The following is a 22098-nucleotide window of genomic DNA, read 5'->3' as shown; positions in this document are numbered from 1 at the left end:
CCTGCTGGGAATGCTTTACCTGAAGATCTTTCAATGAGCAGGGAGTTGAACTCGATGGCTCCTGAGGCCCTTTCCAATATTATGATTCTATGAATTTTCCACACCAATTTTAAATAAGTTGCCAGGTCTTCATTTCAGGATTTATTCTGATTTTTTTCCACAGTGTACAGGAAGCCAGAAGGTTGGTACCAAGGAAATGCTTCTCCTTAGTCTGCCCAGCACCATGTTATTTTGTGTGACCATGTAGCATACTGTAGAAAGTGACAGAGACAGTCTCACCCAGGCATGGACTGAAGACAAGCAATAGCAAGTAAATTTCTATACCGCTTATCAGTAAACTAGCACTCCCTAGGTGGTTTACAATGTGTAAGCCAATTGCCTCCAACAATCTGGGTACTCATTTTACCAACCTATGAAAGGATGGAAGGCTGAAAGGATGGAACCCTCTTAGATTGAACTTTCAACATTGTGACTGCAGTACCAGTATTTAACCATTGCACCATCAGATACACTTCCCTGGTGTGAAGACACTCTGGATTGAACAAGAATTGATGAAAGGTATCTAAAGGTTATAGTTATTACAAAAATAAGTGTTAAAAGCAGGACATCACTGGTGCCAGTGAACCCTGAAGCTCTGGTGGTGCAAAAGAAGGGCTGGATGCAGCTGATAATGCCTGCAGTAGTACAGTTGGATCTAGAGCAGCTTGTCATACATGTATCCATCTTGGTCACTGATGGAGCAGTCAAATAGTTGCTTCAAATAATGTATTATTAAAAGGTTATGAAGACTGGACAGTAAGAGTAACCATTTTAATTTTTCTTTTTCTTTTCCACAATTGTTTTAAGAAATAACCTTGTCGCTGATTAAAACCCATATTGTCAACTACAGAAAAGCCTATGTCCTACTGCACAAAACGTGTCCTGCTGCATATTAAAATAGGGCCTGCTGCAATCCTGTAGTGGACAGGGCCAATGGCAAGTGGTAGGGCCAACAATGACAGCACACCTTTGTGTAAAGCTGTTAAGCAGGAAACTAAGTCTTAAGACAAATATTTCAATCTTTAGAGGAAAAGAAATGGGAAAAGCTGGGAAACCTTCAACCAATGATGTCATAGGAAAGGGAACATGGGAACAACAAAAAGGCCAAACTAAGACATCTAGGAAAGCCTGATTTAGATATCTAGGAGAGCCTCCAGGACCTGAGGTTCCCCATTTCAGCTATATAGTCAGCCTTCCACATTTGCAGCTTTGAATTTTGCAGATTTGATTATTCGTGGTATTGATTAATATGTTCTCTCTAGAAAACTCTAGGTCCTCCAGCATGACTCTGCCAGAGGCTAACCATAGTGTTGCAATCAAAGCCCTAGAGATTCCTAGGCATTTTTAGGTCTTTCACTGCAATTCTAGTCAACATCCATTGGATACTGACCACAGAGTTGCAGTGAACGATGTAGAGATTCCTGCATAGGTGTTTTCTCAGGTAAAAAAATAGTGGCTTTTTATTTGCAGTTTTTCCACTTTCATGGGGATCCTGCACCCCTAACCCCAACAAACATGGAGGAACTATTCAGTCTCAGTGAATTTATTGCAGCTTGCACTGATGTAAACGGGTACAGGTGTGTACCCTTAGTTACATTTTTGACTAAAGGTGAGGCTCTCCCTTGATTACATTATAATAGGGAAATTTACTTAAGAAAGGGTTTGTTTACATTAACCTACTAAGTTTCCATTTGTGCTGAAAAATGCACAGCTACTTTGGACTTGGTTTGAGGCAAGCACTTAGTCTGCTGACACAAATGAAGTAACAATGAAGAAGAAAGTATTCTTGGGGGTGGGCAGAGATTCTTCCTTTGCCTCTGAATAATGAACTGAACTCCCCATTCACACAGGAACAGCTAAAATGTGTTTTAAAAACAACACCTAAATGTTTATTACCAACTTAGAGGTGTGTGTGTGGCGGGGGCTTTTTTGGACCATAGTTCCCAGAATCCTTCAGTCAGTATTGACCACTGGCTGATGCAACCTGGAGCTGTGGCCCCCAAAAGTAAGACTCTCAAGCTCTGTCTGGAACACATATGAGTTGGATGTGGGGATTTCCCTTTTAAAGTAACACAACACCAATCTTTCTACAATCAGTTGATGCCTATGATGTGTCTGTTATTGGGAGGGGGGGTGTTGTGCCTTCCCTTCTTAGAATAAATCCCAACTCACAATGTTCACAGTGATGTAAAAGAGACAACAGGCCTAGTGTACTATAAAGAAAGTTACAGAAGAAGGAGGGTTAAGCTTGTTTCAGGAACAAGAAATCACACTTATATAAATGTTAACTGTAAAGGAGTGTGCATATGGTCATCCTCAGCACAGTTGGAAGTCAAAACTTGTAGATGATGCTGACAAGATGTCTACCCTACCAGCAAATAACTATGTTGTTGGCCTTTCAAGCCAACAGTGAGAAATCTCTGGTCAGATATTTTTTAGCCATATTAAGGAACACCTCCCCCCCCCTCTCTCTCTCTCTCACACACACACACACACACACACACACACTTCCTCCTATATAAATCCTACTATTGTGATTGATCTTCAATCTCTGCTATCCCACCCCATTTATTCTGCATGGATCCCAGTGCACCTTCATATACTATCATAGAATGTAAGGTAGATGGTAACAGCATTCTCTTACCCAAATACCATTTTCAGTGTGCATCAAAGATGAGGGACATCTTTCACACTTAGGCCTACATTACAGTAAAATATTTTATATGTAGTTACAAAAAGGCTAAATTGTATAATAACTATCTAGAAACATTTATGTATCTTCAACCAAGGATGTATATCTATCCAATCCAGAAAACGTTACTCCTTAAGACTACAACTCACAGAATCCCCTGGGACTCTTTCTTGGATTCCCAACTGGGTTTTTCTGAGATCTATAGTCCAAAAGGAAACTTTTGACAAACTCTGGTCTCTTTCATCCATTGTAACATTTTGAATCAATGTTCTCTTCAAAATCTCTGCAGTTCATTGGATCATCCGTCTTAATGTGTTTTTCCTTGAAACTCTCGAGTCTTACATCCCGCTGCCTTTTGTCCTACTGTCTGCCGCAGTTCTCTTACATCTCACTGTTTTCTTCTTTAAAAACAAAGTGTTCATCTTTGGACAAAGCAGTGCAAAGTAGATCTCATGTCTTGGACACTCCATTTTTGATAATTATATGGTTTCTCTCCTATTCTGACTCATTGCTGACTCAGGTTCCATTCAATTTATTGTCCACTGTAAGTTATCATCTTGTCCCTCACCATTAGTCTAAATATTAATTTTCCATTCTGGATTTTTTTTATCTGTTTTCCCCCACCATGTGTTATGACTCTCATTTACTGTTGTTGGGTTATAGCATTCCTACAGGCAAGAGAGAGACACTCTATCACAACCATTTGAAGCCTGAGATGCAAATGTAGTTCCTCCCAGTATCATGACATCTGTATGTCTGGTAAATAGGTTTACCTGATTATGAAGAAATACATAGAATTATAATAGAGCCATGACAAATACACCAAGAAATACATTTCCTATTTAGGGCTGTACTTTTCTATTCATACATCACTACACATCATCTTCTAGCAGGGTTTTTGGTAGAGTATTTTACAAATATGCCTGGTAATATGAATATGAAGTAAAATCACACTCAGATGTTTTGTTAACAATACATGATGTGTGTGTGTGTAGCTGCAAGTCGCCTGTTGACTTATGGTGACCCCATGGATTTCATTGGATTTTCTCAGACAAGGAAAACTCAGAGGTAGTTTTTCCAGTTCCTTGCATTGAAATACAGCACCTGGTATTCATCAGCTTGATACCTACTGGATTATCCCATGCCTTCCTCCAACAGTCCTGATTTAGCAGGGACGATCCTGGTCAACCCTCTGTTTCCTCCCTTTTCAGCTGCTTTAAAAAAGCTCCAGTTTCTCCCTCCTCTTCCTCCTCCTCCCATTTCCCCCCTTTGCTCTCAGCTTATGGTACTTCAAGTCCTGCAAACTGAGTTCCTATTCCAAAAGTTATTTGCCCTCCATTAACACAGCACAACAAGGGAGAGGCAGAATCATGTCTTTCCCAGTAGACTGAACCAAAAGCAAACAGCTGCAGTCTCTCCTAGCTTGTGTGTTCTTCTTCATTAATAACTTTCACCATCTTGAAAACACTCTGATGTTGCTTGGCCACACACTGTTTTCCTCTGTGAAACATTGGAGGGTATTTTTTTCATATAAGGGAAAGCAGCGCAGCTACTTATTTTCTTTTTCCTACTGGATAGAAACCTGGCCCCTAATGGATGCATATTGAGGGGAAAAACTACAGGAAGTCAGTAAAGGTCATCCACACCACAGAATTAAATCAGTTAGGCACCACTTTAACTGCCATGACTCTATTGTACCGAATCCTGGGATTTGTACTTTAGTGAGGTTATTCACCATGGTCTGTCAGAGAGCTCTGATGCTTCATTCAATTACTGTAGTTAAAGTGTTAAAGAGTTGTGGCAGTTAAAGTGCTGTCAAACTGATTTAAGTCTGCAGTGTGGATTCACCCCCAGTGAATAAGATTTTGGTCAAAGTCACAAAGTATAACATTCAAAATCATAAGTGAACACATATACCCTGTCTTTTTCACATAACATCTGGTATAAGCTCTAGCACTAAAGTGAGTCGTTTCTTCCACTAAACATCCTAACATATTGTCAAGATCAAGCCAAGTCTACAGCAGGCTGTACCAAAAATCAAAGCTGGAGTGTATCAAGGACTGGTGCAAGTCATTTTGCTGCCTGAGGAAAAGCAAACAATGTCTCCACTACCCCACAGCAAGATTCACAGTCCCCAAATCCAGCCACATTACTCAGGTTCAGACAGCAGAAAGTCCTCAGGCATCTCTAGCAGCAAAAATTAAACAAAATGTGAAATACAGCAAATAGCAAATAAAACAGCAGAGACTCCTTCATGAAGCCCACACAAAGGAAAGTTACCTTTCTGTGGACTGTGTCTCCTAGACTTTTAACTGGTTTTGTGTTGTTATATTTTAATCTGTTGCTGTCCCCACCCCTTGACCATTGGGAGAGGAGGATAAGAAATTATCGGTGGCAAAATGCAGCCAGAAGCCATTCTTACTAGGGCTTTGCCTGCAACACAGTGAAACATGGAGAGGGCTTTTTTCCAGGTCCTACACTGCTGTGAGGGCTTATAGAAGGTTTCTCTAAGATTCTACACAACTGTTTCCAGGGGTTATACAAGAAGGCTCAGGAGTGACATGCTGGCACTCCACACATCCATGCCCTGTTCCAAATGGCACAATGAGCCCAAATTCATGTCCCCATCATGTCTCTCTTTGGTCCCCTTCCACCATGCCTGATTTTCTGGTGCATCATTAACGAACAAGAACACACATACCAACACTTTCATGCTGAGCCAGAGAGCAGTGGTGCCATCTGAGAGCAAAAGGTAATACATGTCCAGCCTCTGCAACCACGTCACATAGAAAAACCAGAGTTTTATCTCCATCAGTGCAGATTATCCCTAAGATTTGTCTGCCTGCCTGGAGACCCAGAGAAGCAGAGTCTTCAAATGATACCCTGAGACCTGGCCATCCTAATCTGTGCTCATGCAATCCTCTTTAGCTCATATTGGCTAGGACTTAGAGCTAACTCACATGACCACTTTGAGATCTTATTTTTCGAGCCATGCAAATGTGCTCACTGGCAACAACAAAACACAAAGCAAGGGAAAGAGTTGGAGGAGCAAATGAAGTATCCCCATTGCATATACACACACAAACACATACATCAAGGTGTATAATACCCAAAGCAAATAAGATACTATCAGAAGCAGAAAATGGCAAAAGTGCCCTAACACCCATCCTGGAGGGGGAAATACAACAATAATTTTTAAATAATTTCAGATATTGTGGTCCTTTCATGGATCACAAGATCAACTGCCTCAGGCTGCCCTTTTACTCAACCTAATGACGGGGCCATCCCCTTGTATTCCTCTTACACAATACTTATGTTAGATACCATTGCACAAGTATTGAAAGATCAATGTGCCATCCTTCCTTGCTCTGCACTGGAGCACTTCTTCATCTTCTTTTTAATGGCACATATTACATGCAAAGACGAAGTAGAAAAATGGTGTTCGTTCAAGAGTCTCATGCCTGAACCAACCGCTTCCATGGTTCCCCAATTCCCTTCATTTATGCAGATGACATGCACTCTTACCAGGCAAGAAGAACACCTTTAGGGTTTTACCCAAGTTGGATCAACCTAGGAATGTGAGTTGCCCATTTGTTGATGAGTAGATGTATGATAAGACAACACAAATAGTCACAGTGTGGGTCACAATCCCCATACTGAACCATATTTAAAAATCTCCTCCTTTAAGTTTTCCATTCTTCCCCTGCCCTCTCACAGTCAAACTTTGATTACAGTAAATGGAAAGTTTTCACAGCAGAGGAGGAGGAAAAACAAGGGTCAAATGGGAAAAAATAGCACTAAAATATGATTACTACTATGATTGGATCGCTGACCACATATGGTTTCTTCTTTATGAGACAGATGAAAAAATAAAAAATTGTGAGGAAAGAAAAATACCATAAGGATGAGGACGGATATGTTCACTGAACAAGAAGGAGAAATTTAGATTTTTGAAATTATCTATGATATTTCAAGGCTGCCACCAAATGCCTTTAATGTACTGCTTTAGGGCTGAGGAAAACACTACTCAGGACAAGAAGCCTCAATTAATAATGCCTTTGACCAAGCACCACATTAATTGGGTCACTTTGGGGGGGAAAGCTATCTCCATTACTCCATAATAATCTTAGTAACTGATGTATTAAAGCAATCCAATGTCTTGTCTGTGTTCCAGTTTTAAGCATATAACATGGAATTTTGCCATTGCTGGGAATGCGCAGGTATGTGAAGAATGACTAGGATTTTTTGGAAGATGGTAGAAGAGGCTTGCCTTCAGATATGTCCCTATACCTAGCATATTATGAATAAGCAAATGTGTCCAGTTTCTAGAGCATGCTGTTTAACAACCATGCAAGCGAACCATTTCCTTATATAACAAAACAGAGAAAGCTGTATTATGTCCCATTGCAAGGATTGTATAATGGAGCAAAAAATAAAATAAAATAAGAATATGCAAATAATCCAAATAATTCGTTCTTAATGCTTTAGTAATGCAATAGAAAGAAAGAAAAGATCCTTCTTGTGCATTTCTTAGGGACAGAATCAATTCTTTTGCATATCCTAGCAAAAGGGGGGTGGGGCAGAATGGGGGTGGGGAGGAGAAGAGACAGAGAAATGTTTCTGAAGAAAAAGAGAAAAACAGTATTTTGATCAAATACCTCTTAACTGAAATGGGGAAAGATTCAGTGAGGGAAACACTGAACACAGAAAATAAACTTATATTTTTCTTAAAGTAGACCAAATCCAAACCAGGCAATATGAACAAAGGAGGCAGGCGTGGTTTCATCACTGTGATGTTGTCCTTCCATCCCTCCCCTCCCCATGACATCATTTTAAAACATTCTTACAGGTTCTTCTTTTATTGTTAAACTTGAATTTCATTCCAGTATGGGTTTTTGTTTGATATTGTTTTACATGCATCTTGATTACAGTTCCTCCTTGCATCACCATCCACTTTGTAAGCTAAAGAAACAGTTGTCACAACAAGAACATTGGGATACTTTCTACCGAAGTGTGCAGCAATTACTCACCATATCCACGAATGCCTCCTGAATGGAAAATTATTCACATGCATCATGATCACAGTTCTATCAGCATCAGTCTTTTCTTTGTCTGAAGGCCTGATCGGTTACATAGGTACATTCCACAACAACTGCAGCTTTAGTTAGTGTTATGGGCTACTGCAAAAAAAAATATTAGTATATTCCACATATGAGAGAATCGCCAGGATTTGCGGCCAGAATTGCCCAAAGGTTTTTTAGCTATGCATCCATCCATTAATGCAATTTGCTTGTATTTCTTTAAAAAGAAGAAAAATAACTGTATATGCTTAATAAGTTATCCTAAAAGAAGGCAATCGTTCCTCTTGATAGATCCCAGGTTTAAATTAAAGCATCTTCATGTGCAGCATTTTAAACAGCAGGAAAAGGTTAGTCAAGATCGAGTTTTTTGTCACTTGTGGTAGATCAGTTTCTAAGAAGAAATACAAAACTTCACATTGTTTTGCCATGTTGGCCTTTAGAAACAACAAATATTGCTTTTTCTTTCTTCTTAAACACATATTCAGCAGTGTTTGCTTTAAATGTCTCTCCTTCCTTTTCAAGAAAGAAGGAATAAAGAATGGAGGTAAATCCAACACAAAGCAAACTTTTCATCTGGAAAGATACTTCTTATGCTCACTGCTTCATAGGACAGAATCATAGAAAATCTGTTTTCCTGCTCCATAAGATAAGACTATAATGACATACCTTTTATGAACCAAAGGTGTTACCATGATCCAAATTCTGGTTCCTTTTGAATCCCATAGCAAAGCTGTGCCTTTGCTTGCAAATTAAAAAACCAGCCTCTCCAAAAAAAGCCCAGCCAATGTTGCAATCCTGGTCTCACTAATGTGGAGGGTAAGTCCCATTCAAATTGCTTGGGATTACTTCTGGGGGGTGGGGGAAATCTTCTTAGGATCACGCTATAAGTAATCAATTCCTTTTGCTGCAGAGCTTACGTTTGGGGTTTTCCTGAAAACCAGGTATTAGACTCTGTAGGTAACCCATGTGTGCATCTCCATGTTTGGTTCGAAGAAAGCAGAATTGAAAATCCCAGTGTAATCTAAGAATTGATTTCCCTGAAGTCTCCTTCCTCCTTTCTCTCCCCCTTTTTTTCTCTTTCTTTTGTTCTCAGGAAGACTGAGCTCCTCCGTCCAGGTTCCTATTACTTCTGAATGCCTGGTGACATTCTTGGATGGACAGATTCTGAAATTCAAGCTCTCCTGAGCATCACAAAAATGCAGGTGGCAGGGTCTTCTTTCTAGGGATGGGAATTCCAAGGTACCTTTCAGAAACCTTTATCTCCTGTCTGATTTTTTTCCTTCCCTTCCAGTAGGCTCAGGACAGTTGCAGGCTAGTCTGTGGCACTATAATTGTGCAGCAGAATTAGCTCCAGGCTGCAGTGAATGCTGCCCAAAAGAGGATGTACTAGCGTCAAGGGGGCCCTCTAGGTGGGTTCTTTAGCCTGGCACAGTTGATCTTCCAGTGCTTTTCCAGCTGACAGCCAGGCAGAAAAAGAGATGCTCCACTGAAGACAGAATGTAGAGAATCTGGCAAATCCTTCTCTCTCTCTTTCTCTCTCTCTCTCTCTCCCCTTCCCCCCTCCCCATTTTCTTTGGGGAGAGGGAATATCTCTTCTAAAATATGAATGAATAAACATGCCTATCCACAGTAAAAGTGATGCACATCAGAAGCCAAGTATTTTACCAGCCTCTTTCTGCCAGCAAGATTTGCATGAGTATTTTTAAAATCACCTTAAGGCCAACCTTTCTAGTTTTGTTTGCTTTGTGTTATGAACAGTTCAGTTCAATACCCAGAGGGTGTGGAGTGGGAATCAAAGTGGGGGAGTGGTGATGGTGGGGATGGAGAGATCTTTTGAAATGTCATGGTTTGCAGTGACAAAATTAATTTTTGGATCAGGCTGCGAATGAACAGGGAGTGCGCTCTTCAGACAGGAAATCCTGCACCATGAAAGTGAATGACAAAGAACAAAAGCATAATAAACTGCTGCCTTAACCTCAAGTCTTTACTAAGAAGGAGTGTCCAAGATAAGAGAGGTTTGCAAAACACCGACACTCCTCTGACACTTCTTATTTCCTTAAGGACTGCTGTCCTGGCTGTCGCCCTCTACAAACCCTTTCATGAGCCCCAGCACTGTTGTCATTCTGGTACAAGAAGCAGATAGTAAACTATTGGAGACTAATAGGATATAGGGGGATGAAACCACCTTTGTTGTCAGCTCAGGGACAAAGCATCTGCTTCCAATTTGCATGCAGACAGGATTGACCTGTACATTCACCTGTTTCTCCACCACCACAAGGCTGTTGACACCAGTGTGCTGTGAAGGTACAAGGGGGTGTGGCGACAGAGTTATTGCAGTCAAATGATGATGCTGGAGGTTTCCTTCAGTCCTCCCATCCCAATACATAGCAGAGAAAAGAGTGTGCACACGTGATAATTTAGGCATACTATTTTCTCCCCACCTTCCTTTTAAAAACCCTAATCCAGAATATATGCAGAACAGAAATAATAGTTAGGTGGTGCAGGAGGAAAGTCACCAACATTACTCAGGTATGTCCATTGAAAACAACATGTTTCATCTACATTTCTCAACTGGAGGTATTTTAAAGAGGTTTGCAAAGTTTCAAAGTCCAGTCAAAGCAAAACAAGTGAAAGGGCTACAAAACTGAGAAGCCACCTCCTACATTTTGGTCTAACCCAGTTCTTTACTATTTCCATTCACTGCCTGCATTATTACTTTAACATGGATGGTAAAGAGTATGACTCATCTTGCTGTAGAATGTCTTATATGCTGGGGATGTGGAATAAATCATTTGCTTTTTCTTTTTTTCTTTCTTTTTCTTTTTAAATCTATTCCTTACTGAAATGCTGAGATAACATAAAAGCATTTGTATGCTCGGTGTTGTACCGAAGACCTGGCCAAAAGCCCTTTTTTTTTTGCATGTGGCAGGGCAGTAAAATCATCTCCTCCTCCAAGTCAAGGGTGCATAATGCTTAGCTCCAGCCAAGCCAGTTTTTGGCACCTGAGGCAGAATATCTCATAAGTACTTCTTCCCTCAGAGTTCAAATATACAATACGACATTAGATAATTAACTAAATTTGCTGCCCTTTCATGACACCCAAAATCATCCAGAAGAGGCTGCTGACTTGCCCTAATAGTAGGGTGTCTGCCCACAAAACTGTACACTGTACAGAAAAAGGCATAAAGGGACTGAACACCAGAGCTTTGAAATGTTACCTGTTTGGAGTGCAACTGCAGAGTAGATGGTGACTATGGAGATTCTAGGAGGTACAATCCAAAAAAGGGATGTTTCTAAACATCTAGGAAATATCTCAAAGGATGCATTTCAGCAGCTGATGCAGCTAATGTGAAACAGGGCAGGGCCATCTGTGATTTTTGCCAAGTTTAAATGGCCACTAATGAAAATGGAGCAGAATAGAGTAACAGAATCATAGAGCTGGAAGAGATCACAAGGGCCATTCAGTCCAACCCCTTGCCATGCAGGAATGCACAACCAAAATACTCCCAACAGATAGAAGTCTGTACAGAATATAGTTGGGGGGGGGGGGGAGGAGAGAGAGAGAGAGAGAGAAAGAATTAGCACTGGCCTCCATGCAACTGCCCACTTCTGTTCCATAATATAGGCCCTATTCAAAAAATCACTGAAAATTTGGGTTATGCATCTTAAAATTAAATCATGTGGCTGCCAAGTTGAAACTGAAGAGATGCTAGCCTTATCCAAATGGACCACTATGAAGATTCACTATGGCGCTCTGGGAATTAACAAAGAGCCCTGATGCAACTCCAGAAACCAGGATTGGCCCTACCATTAGGCAGCAGATTTAGGCTGTCCTAAAAGGGCAGAAAATGATTAGAAATTTAATTTGTTTCTACCATCAAGGCTGGGGATGGGTACCTGTGGAGTTTTCTGTTTTGAGTACTTTGCACCAGGAACTGGGTGGGTGAGGGGCACCCACGGCTTCAAGGAGAAAAACATTTTGTGCTAGCCCTGCCAGAAATGAACAAAGAACAACAGAAAAGCATGAAGGACTCTGGAGGGTGGAACCCAACCCAAGCACTTCCCAGAAGGTCACCCAAGGGCAAGAGAAGCCAAATATGCAAGAAAACATATCCCACGCATCAAAACAGCAAACAGGCAGAGGAAAGTTGAGGAAAGTCAAGGAATGGAAAGGAATCACAGGCAAATCACAAGCAAATGTTTCTGGTGGGTCTGAAGCTAAATCAGGAGGCTGAACACACTGGACTGGGATGCCTCATGGGTTAGACATTCCGCACTTCTCTCCCTAGAGAATCTGCACTAGGGGTCTTCCAAAGATGTTAAAGACAGGGTTTAATGAGCTGGTCCTAAAGGGCAAATTTTCTCATCCCTGAATTGTTTCTTTTTAGAGTCATAGAGGTATAGCACAAAAGTGCTATTATAACTCTAAAAAAAATGTTTTTTTAAAAAAAGGCAGGTACTAGAAAATAATAATAATAATAATAATAATAATAATAATAATAATAATAATAAATAATTTTATTTGTATTTCTCACCCCTCCCTGCAGATCAAGGTGGGATTGCAACAATAAATACAACAATTACAACATTAAAACTACAATGTCATATAAAATACACTCAATAAAACAATATAACCAGTAGAAAAAAACCACGGTTCCACTACTTGTCTTATTCAGTATATATACTGAATAAGACAAGATCTAGAGCAACAAATACCACAACTCCCTGATACCTTTGTTCTATCTATTACCTTGATACCTTTTCTCTATCTAGAGGAGCCCTGAGAGAAGAGAATAAAAAGTAGAAAGAAAACAAAATGAAGGTGGAACAATAGTTTTAATCACCAAGAGAACTGTTTTACTGAATTGCATGCAGACACCAGCATGACATAGTGGTTTGAGCATTGGACTATGACTCTGGGGACCATAGTTTGATCCCAGCTCAGCCATGAAACCCACTGGATGACCTTGTGCAAGTCACGCACTTTCCACCTCAAGGAAGGCAATGGCAAACCTCTGAACAAAACTTGTCAAGAAAACCCCCCGATGGGTTCACCTTAGGGTTGCTATAAGTCCAAAATGACCTGAAGGCATACCACCATCATCACCACCACCGCAACAACAAACTGTAACTAAATAAAATAATAGTGGTCCATAACCACAGGTCTCCTAGTTGTACAGAATATTCATTATGTCTGATCCAGAAACTCTCCAATCAAACAGTTTACCCTTTTCCCATTATCTACTCAACCAAATGCTGATGCCCATGGCTAAGGAAAACACTGTTCACATACACGTGAACTAAATGATAAATTGTGCTTTCTTTCTTTCTATAAAGGGGCTATATTCATAAGGAAGTTTGCATGGCTATGCTTATTAAAATCAATCAGAGTTACTGCAGGAAAATATTTTTCGGCATTTGTATGAAACATACTACTATTTCTATTCCAGAAATGTAACGTGTGGCAAAGAGCTCAGATACCTAGTGCTGCCACAGTAAATGGATTTACTGTATTGGGTGGGGTGGTTGGAGTCAATGGCTTGTGGGCCGAATGGACATAACATCCTTCCAATTCTATGAATTCTGTGACTAAGTTCTAATGCAGCCCAATGGTTCAAGGAGACACTTCCTGGGTGGTCTCCTGCAAATCTTTCTCTTCCAAATCCCACTGGTGAACTAGAAACTGAATTCCCTTCTGTCATCCTTCTGCTTATCAGTTCAAGGTCTACTGCACATCTGAGTTTGTGGGGTAAATCATAATGTCCTTTGCAATAGGTTTCACTGAAAGCAGTTCACATGTTCAGTTGAAGTGATTCATGTGATTTACATGCATGTATTGGTCTGCTCCTAGACTTTTGCTTCTCTCTTTTCTACTGACTTCAAAGTACATCTTTTCTCCAGCCTTTTCCTTCCTCTTTCTCTCTCTCTCTCTCTCTCTCTCTAAACCAGTTGTGGTACTAGAAAGAAAGAAAGAAATTGATTGCTGGATCATGGACGATAATCCACTTCGCTGGATGTACCTAATATGTAAAGCTTATTCACAGATTACTTTAAAATGATACTACATTGTTTCATTTTCACTTTAAAGGATTGCTTGCCCTTTCTTTCAAGCCAAGGCTGGGATGTGACACTCTCTGCCAAGTAGAAAATGCCCAATATGGTGTCGAAGGTCAGAGCCCAAGCAGTAGAGTTACCATGTAGGTTAGGGAATTCTGGGACTCAAAAAATATCAATTGATCAAAACTTTGTTGTTGTTGAGGGCCTTCAAGTAATTTCTAACCTATGGTAACCCTAAAGTGAATCTACGATGGGGTTTTCTTGGAGAGATTTGTTCATATTTTTGCCCTTGCCTTCCTCTAAGGTTGAGAGAATTAGTCTTGCGCAAGCTCACCCAGTGGGCTTCCATGGCCAAGCATAGATTTGAACCATAGTTTCCAGAATTGTAGTCATACCACCACACCAGGCTGTTAAACAGTCCGACTATGGTAGGATCTCAACATTAGAAAATATTATACTGCTTTGTGTGCAAAATCCATTTTTAGCATTCCTATGAGTTAATTTTTTTTTTAATATGTAGTCACCTGAGATAAATTACAGTAGGCCCTCAGTTTCCGCTGGGGTCTGGTTCCAAAATCCCCATGGATACAAAAATCCATGGATGCTCAAGTCCCATTATATACAGTACAATGGCATAGTAAAATGACTTCCCTATATAAAACTGCAAAATCAAAGTTTGCTTTTGGAAAAAAAATTGGGGTGGTGAATATTTTCAAACAGTAGTTGGTTGAATTTGTGGATGCAGGATCTGTGGATACAAAGGACTGACTGTACTTAACCATAATGCAACAAAAATAAGGTGATGCTACTGCTAATATTCAAAGTTTTGATGCTCATTAGTTACGTGAATTTTACATATTGCACCACTGAATTGTGAGACTCACAAGATGGAGTGATTGCTTTGAGTTAGGCGCATTGGAGGATAAGGCTATCAATGAGGACTTGTTAGGATAACTGTATGTATCTTTTAGTCTCAAAGGCAGTATGCTTCTGAATGTATGCCTGCAAGGCTCGTCTGGCACCTACTCTTTTCAGCACTAGATGACAACCCTATTGCCACATTGTACTGGAATTTTAGTTTTTAACTGTACAATTCTTTAGAGATGTAAGATTTCTTTCAGTGTTCAGGACCATTATATTCTGGTGTTTTTGTGAGTTTTCTGTTCTGTTGCTGTATTTATGCTGCTTTTGGTTTTATAGTTTTTGGCTGTGAAGTGGCATACAAATACCAATTTTGGTTTGTACTTGCAAACGTACCATGGGGTCTTCTTGGGAAGATTTGTTTAGAGGGCATTTGCCATTGCTTTCCTCTGAGGCTGAGAGAGTGTAAGTTGGCCAAGGTCACCCAGTGGTTTTCATGACCAAGCTGGCAATTAAACCCTGTTCACCAGAGTCATAGTCCAACACTGAAACCACTATGCATGCTGGTTCTCAAATATCAATCTATCCATGTATTTATCATTCATTATGTGATCCGAATAGTGCAAATATGGGTTTATCATCTTCTTAAGAACTAAGCCTTTGAGTTCATTTACAAATCACATATTTGCATGTTAGGTAATAAAATCAGGCAGGATAAAGCCTTAAACAGATCTTTATCCCTAAACTATTTATTTCTCACACTTTATCCCATTTATTTATATAGACAAAAGACATTCCCATAAATAACATGAAAGAGCCTGACATTTTCATAAATAGCTCGTGCTTTCATAAATAGAGTGAAAGAGGTTCAGTCCTATCTAACAAAAAACCCTGTCATTTTATATTTTTGGATAGAATTATAGGAAGGTTACCAAAACAGAGTCACAAATACAGACTCCATTGAAGAATGATATGTATTGGCATGCCTTATTCATGATCTTATACATAATTATTTCAAACTAATGAACTAAATACCTGGACCGGGAGAAGAGGGAAAATTACCCAACCAGATATTTTGAAATGAGATACATGGTATAATACAACAAATATTTGGAATAAGTTATAAGAAGAAGCCAGAAATATATTTACTAAATATGACTTTTTTTTTTAAAGAAAGAGGATGAGAGTAGATTGTGGAGAATCTTCCTATACATGATAACATTAGCAAGATTGATTATAGCTAAATATTGGAAATCAAGGGAGAAACTGAGGGTAGATGAATGGCTATGGAAATTAAATGAAATAAGGAAACTTGATATACTCTCATGTGTTATAGAGGATAAGAAAAGAGATAGGATTGAAAATGAATGGACACAAATAACAACATTCCTAGAGAAAAGATGGTGTTTAGACAAAGGCTGGTTTGCAGTAAATACATAAAGTAAATAGAGGAGATATGTGAAGACCAGAATTGTGAAAATATATGTAGAAGGAGATCAAGGTTATGAGATGTTTATGAAAATAGATTGTGGAGAATACAGGTAGGAGTACAATTAGAAAGGGAAAGAGATTGATGGATGTTAATTTTGGTATTTACTTTTCATTCTTTCTATTACTGTATTGGAAACTGGGCAAGAAACAGTTGGATTCAAGAAGAACCCAAAGAAATTCTGTTGAAGACAGGAAGTGAAACAAGATAAAAATGAAGAATCAAGCATATATATATTTATGGAAAATTTATTTGTATATAGTGATTATGTAAAACTTAATAAAGATTATTATTCCAGATATTTTGAAATGATAAAAGACATAATACCCAGATAGCAGGACCATATGTCATGTTGGCTAGGGATGCTAGGAGTTATAGTCCAATAGAATGAGATGTGGTTGACACAGATGTTTGCAAGTACATGTTGAATCACCTGAAAATATATCTTTCAAACTGGGGATGTAAAATCTTGGGCTTGAGTACTTGGGGCCATCCTAGCAAATAAATCTCTACAAAATCAACATAATCTCAAGAGTAGGCATGTTGTACCCTCTTCTCAGTTTGAAAAGTCCTCTCTGACCTAGGCAGTATGTGTTAAATGTCTAGGTTTCCCTACAAAGTGAAGATGCAGCCATCCAGATGTACTTGAACTCCAGCTACCATCAGTCCCAGCCACCATGGAAAATGATCAGGGGTTAGGGCCATCATAGGTCATCATAGGCTTTAGGGTCATCATAGGTTGGAAATGATGTGAAGGCACACAACAACAAACATTTTAATAATAACAATAATAATAATAGTTTGTTCTCATACATGAAGATGACTAATTAAAGCAGCTTTCTCCCTGATGTGGGTGAAAAGAAGTATTTTGTTTCAGTATTCTCCCAGCATTCTAATTCCCAAACTATTGCATATATTTTTCTGCACAAAAAAAACATTTTCTGCTATATTTACACTCATCATGTATTTCAACCTCCTTCCCCATGATTTTTCCCACGGTTCCAATGAGATATTCTCTCCTAAGTTAATATATTCATCATGGGTTTCCATTTTTTTTAAAAAAAAAACTTATAAAATAAGGAAATTTTATGAGAATAATCTGAATTTATAATTTTATCAAATTCATTTGGAATTGGCTCATTACCAATTGTTTTCATATCCTTGCAATATCATTCTTTAAATTGTCTGTAAAGAAACCAATTTACACAGTAGACTTCATTGATTAGACCCATCTGTGAGTTCTTAGATAATTTATTCAACCCAGTGTCTACATCAAAAATGGGATGGGGAATGTTACACAATAAAAAAAAATGTTTTGTATTTGAAGAATGATGTGAATACCATGAGAAAATTGTGTAAAATTCTCATTTGTTTATTATTCCTCCTGACAGGAGTTTCCAAATGTCAGGGAACCTAGTTTTTGACCTGAGGACAATAATTAGAATGACTCTTTCCATCCCTAGATTGGCCACCCCACTCTCTCAAGAGCTGTTGCTAACTGCCATGAGGTTGGCTTCGGTTTAGGCAACCCTATGAATGAGAAAAGTCCAACATACCTTGTTAGTAATAGCTCCCCCAAGGTCTTGCAATCTAAAGGCTGATCCCTTGGTATCCAATGTCACATGTTTAAACTTGAGAAACATATCTAGATCCTTCACACCTTCCCTTCCAACTCATCAACTGCTTCTTATTTCTTGACTACAGTCTCCATTTTGAAGACCCCCTCCATTTTGAAGATCTCTCCCAAAATGACTGTAATTTGGATTACAACCAAGATAAGGCAATTCCAGGCCACTTTCCTAGAAGTAGGAATTGTCAAACCTAAATTTCTAACACTGGATATCCCAGGGTGGTTACATAAAAACCTCCATCATTCCTGATCACAGACACAATGATTGGGGATGACAGAAGATTTAGCCCAACAACATTTGAGGACCAAAAGTCAAAAAACCAACATCTAAATGATTTTCCACCTTATCTTCAGATCCATCTCCCTGCCCCTGTGACTGGCAGTTCTCAGCCTGCTGGACAGTTTGTTTTGTTTTAAAACAAGTCAGTCTTCCCACCTAAAGTGAATTTTTTGTCTTGGTAAATATAGCCAGCATTTTCCTTCACTTTTGTGCTGCAAGGTCCTTTTAAATATTTGAAAACTATTAACATCTCCTTTTAAGATTTCTTTATCATCCTTCAAAAATCTGTATGCATATTTAATTGATTGCTCAATTAATTATACCCCACCTATCTCCCAGGACTCAAGGTAGCTCAGAACATAGTTTTAAAAAGAGTCTAGCTAAAACACACATTATTCAAATACTATTAAGACAACCATATTAAAAAAGCCATCAGATTAAAAGCAATTTATTAAAAGCAAATCAGAGTGGGCGAGGGAGTACAGAACACATGAATATTAAAGGCCCCTTCCTCAGCAACCAGTCAACAACTAAAAGCCATGAAGTTGGCTTCGGTTTAGGCAACCCTATGAATGAAAAAGGTCTCAATCTACAAGTAGGGGATGACAGGCAGGAAACCAGCCTAGGAAGACAATTCTACAGCTTGGGAACAACTACCAAAAAGGCTTTTTGTCTTATCTTCACCAATTATACAAGTGAAGGAATTGGGAATAAGACTTTATCTGAAGTTCTTAAAAACTGGTCATGTTTATATAGGAAAACATGGCCCTTTAGATGTCTTGGAACCAACTCATATAGGGATTTATAAATCATTAAATCATTAAAAAACAATCCGCCTAGGGTTTTTGTGGGGGTTTTGGGCTGTGTGGCCATGTTGTAGAAGAGTTTATTCCTGACATTTTGCCTGTGGCTGGAATCAGAGAAGATGTCAGCCACAGATGGAGGCAAAATATCAGGAATAAACTCTTCTAGAACATGGCCACATAGCCTGAAAAAACCATAAAAAAACTATGGATGCTGGCCATGAAAGTGTTCAACTTCACAAATCCTCTTAAGCTTTCTGCCCATGATTCTCCTTCCAGATCTTCTATCATAACTACAACATCTTTTACAATTCATCAACATGTCATTGAAGGCACTTTTCCAAATGTGGTTTCAAAGATATTAAACTGCTAAATGTTCCCAACGCTAAAGAACCTTTTTTGGTTCATGCAGCTACCCACTGAGGCTGCAGCAATAGCAACACTTTGTTGACTTGTTTTCAATTTGTTATTCACAACGAATGCTTTATCTCTTGGGTGCCACCAGATGGAAGATGTTTTTGGCTGACTCAGTTTTCTCCATCACTACTAGCCCCAGAGGGGCTGCACTAATCCTGGTACTGATAGTTGCTTAATAGCAGACCAGCAGTTTAGCAAGGGCTACATATCCAACAGAGAGCAAACAAGCTGTTTAAGGCAACAGCCTCACTCCAATTAAGTGCAGGATATGCTCTGATTGGAACCTATTTGTGAAGATCATCCCAAGCCCTTTTGTAACTGCGTGTGACAGACAAGATGGCACTCCTTCCCCATTCCACATTCATTAGCTACCTAGAATGCCAGTTGAATACCAGCAACAGAAGAGTGGTTTCCACCACACATGAGGGTGGCACACATAGCTGTGTTCCCCAAAACAGGGAAAGGCTGGGGACTGATATTATTGCTCTCTGAACATCTTCCACCTGAAGCAGTTCTGTCCCTCTGCCTAACTGTACAGCCAACCCTACTATGTAAGCATGCTACAGTCGGGCTGAACCCTATGCTTCCAGCTGTTTTACTTGGTCATTAAATGAAATGTTTCCATTATACAGACTATAAAATGGAAAAGGAGTCTGTGAAGGAATACAGTAAATGAGGTTCCCTGAATATCAATATCACATTGTGGATTAATATCCATGAAAGCTCATGCTAAAATAAACCATTTGGTCTCTAAGGAATTGCTGAGCTAGGTCCTTCACTTTCCCCCCATCTCTTTTTTCATTTTACAGTGAAGCAGACAAGCAGCAGCTATTTCTTGGAAAAGCATTATAAAAAGTGCTTCAGTACTTGCTTCAGCGTACACTTAGTAGTATTTTAGTGGCTAATCCATTCTATACTATTAGAGATTGACTTAACAAGTCATTTGAAGTGAGATTAATGGCCTCTTGTGTCCTATTTCCCTTTGTTATAAAAAAACAGGCTCCATACACTCACTAATGCCACTACATTAGTTGACACAATAACTAGTTAATTTGACAGATACTAGAACAGCAAATGGATATTGTAGCTGCTACACATCAGAGATTTCTATTATATATAGCCAAGTTAAGGTTTAAAAGCAATAACCTATATGCAGCTTTTGAGGAGCAGAGCATTAGAGCTACTGTCTTAAGCTTTTGTAGGAGATGAACAAAAGTATTACAGATTTGTATCCAGGAAGGTAGACTCAAAACATGGTTCAAAGGCATAACAACAACAAAAATACACAACATAATTGCTGGCTCTTAACCTCCCTGCTGCCAGTGTTGCTACTCTCTGTGCACTTGCTTTTTTCCTTCTGGGTCCAATCCACATAACCCACTGGAGAGCAACAGACAAAAGACAAGGCGAGGATTCTTCCCATCTACTCACTGTTGCCAATGCTTTTATGCTCAGGATTCTACCCTATACATGAGGGGTGGGGAAGCTGCACCCCACCTTTTTTCCATGCCTTCCCACAGCTCCCCAAAACTGGCATTGCAGTTTGCGACTGAAATTTAGAAGCAGACCACTAAGATTGCTATAATAAAGGGGGAAAGGCAACAAATGTACTATAGGCAGGATACAGGTCGTCACATATTAGGGCCAGGGCAGCCACAGCGGCAGCCCAGAGGCCCCAATCCTGCACTTTTCGGGACCAAGGAGAAGCGGCAAAATGCCACTTCTCCCTGGTCCCGAAAAGGGGTGTCCTTGGGGCTTCATGCCCCAGGACACCCCGGGAGCCACAGCCAGGGGAGAAAGGGGCCACCTGGCTCCTTTCTCCTTGGTGCCATTCCCGCAGCAATCTAGTTGCCACGGGAATGAGGCACCCTCCGGGAAGGAGCTCCATTTCAGAGCTCCTTCCAGAGCCACTGTTAGGCTGCCACAAGCAGCCTGACACGGCGTGAACATGTCATGCCCGCGCCATTTGGATGTGGCGTGGCCATGATGTCATAGTGGTGGAGCCTGTGTATATAGGGCGCTGCCATTATGCCGCTGCAGCTACATGTTAGGGTTGCGGGGCATCTGTAAAGGATGCCCCGAGACAACCCTAGCAAGCATCCAGGCCAGCACAAAGTGCTGGTCTGGATAGGGCCATAGACAATGGGAAATCAAGAGCATAGTCAAGCTCATAATCAAGCACCTGTACAATAAAATCCAAAATCCCAATAAAGTTATCATTGGCCCATTACAAACGGGCACCCTAGTACGTGACGAGCACGCACTAGGGTTAGAAAGGGCTGTCCTTTCCGGACGCCCCTAACCCTAATACGCGCTCTGCACGTAGAAAATGGCGACGGCCATTCCACACGGCGACCGCCATGACTATGTCACGACCGCACTGCCTCCAAATGAGGCGGCGCGATGGTGACGTAGTGGGGCCGCGCGAGGGCGCCTAGTGCGCCTGTCATGCCCAGCCTGGAGCTAGAGCCCCTGGGACCTGAACCTGTAATGGAGGAGCCAGAGCCCCTGGGGCTTGAACCTGTAATGGAGGAGCCAGAGGCTGGCCCTAGTTCTGCTGGAGCAGAGTCTATGGCCCCTCCAGAGGTTCAGCAGTCAAGTTTGCCTGGTGCCGAGGCTGTGGACATGGAGGAGGATCTGGGCAGTGTGCCTACCTTCAATGAGCGTCGAGCAGAAAGAGAGGGCCTTCAAAGATCTCGGAGGCTTTATCAGAAGCGTCTTCGTAATCAGACACAGCTGAAGGCCGGCT

At 40.2% G+C, this 22098-nt stretch overlaps 1 protein-coding gene across 2 annotated transcripts in view; it reads right to left on the bottom strand.

The window, feature by feature from the left end:
• The window catches only part of LOC149324013 (3',5'-cyclic-AMP phosphodiesterase 4D), a 534014-nt gene that overhangs the window by 416975 nt on the left and 94941 nt on the right, over positions 1–22098 (bottom strand). The window contains exon 1 of one of the 2 annotated variants that reach the window (XM_089495382.1): positions 7762–11228. The exons of the other annotated variant lie outside the window; for it this stretch is intronic. Coding sequence (XP_089351508.1) covers positions 7762–7808 — 47 coding nt within the window. The 5' untranslated portion in view covers positions 7809–11228. Of the gene's footprint in view, positions 1–7761; positions 11229–22098 lie in introns of those variants that run through there. 2 annotated transcript variants of the gene reach the window in all.

Source organism: Sceloporus occidentalis, unplaced genomic scaffold, assembly GCF_023333645.1.
Source record: "Sceloporus occidentalis isolate IW3139 unplaced genomic scaffold, rSceOcc1.0.p SCAF_1, whole genome shotgun sequence".
Taxonomy (NCBI): Eukaryota; Metazoa; Chordata; class Lepidosauria; order Squamata; family Phrynosomatidae; genus Sceloporus; species Sceloporus occidentalis.
This window is presented reverse-complemented; position numbering and strand designations above follow the sequence as displayed.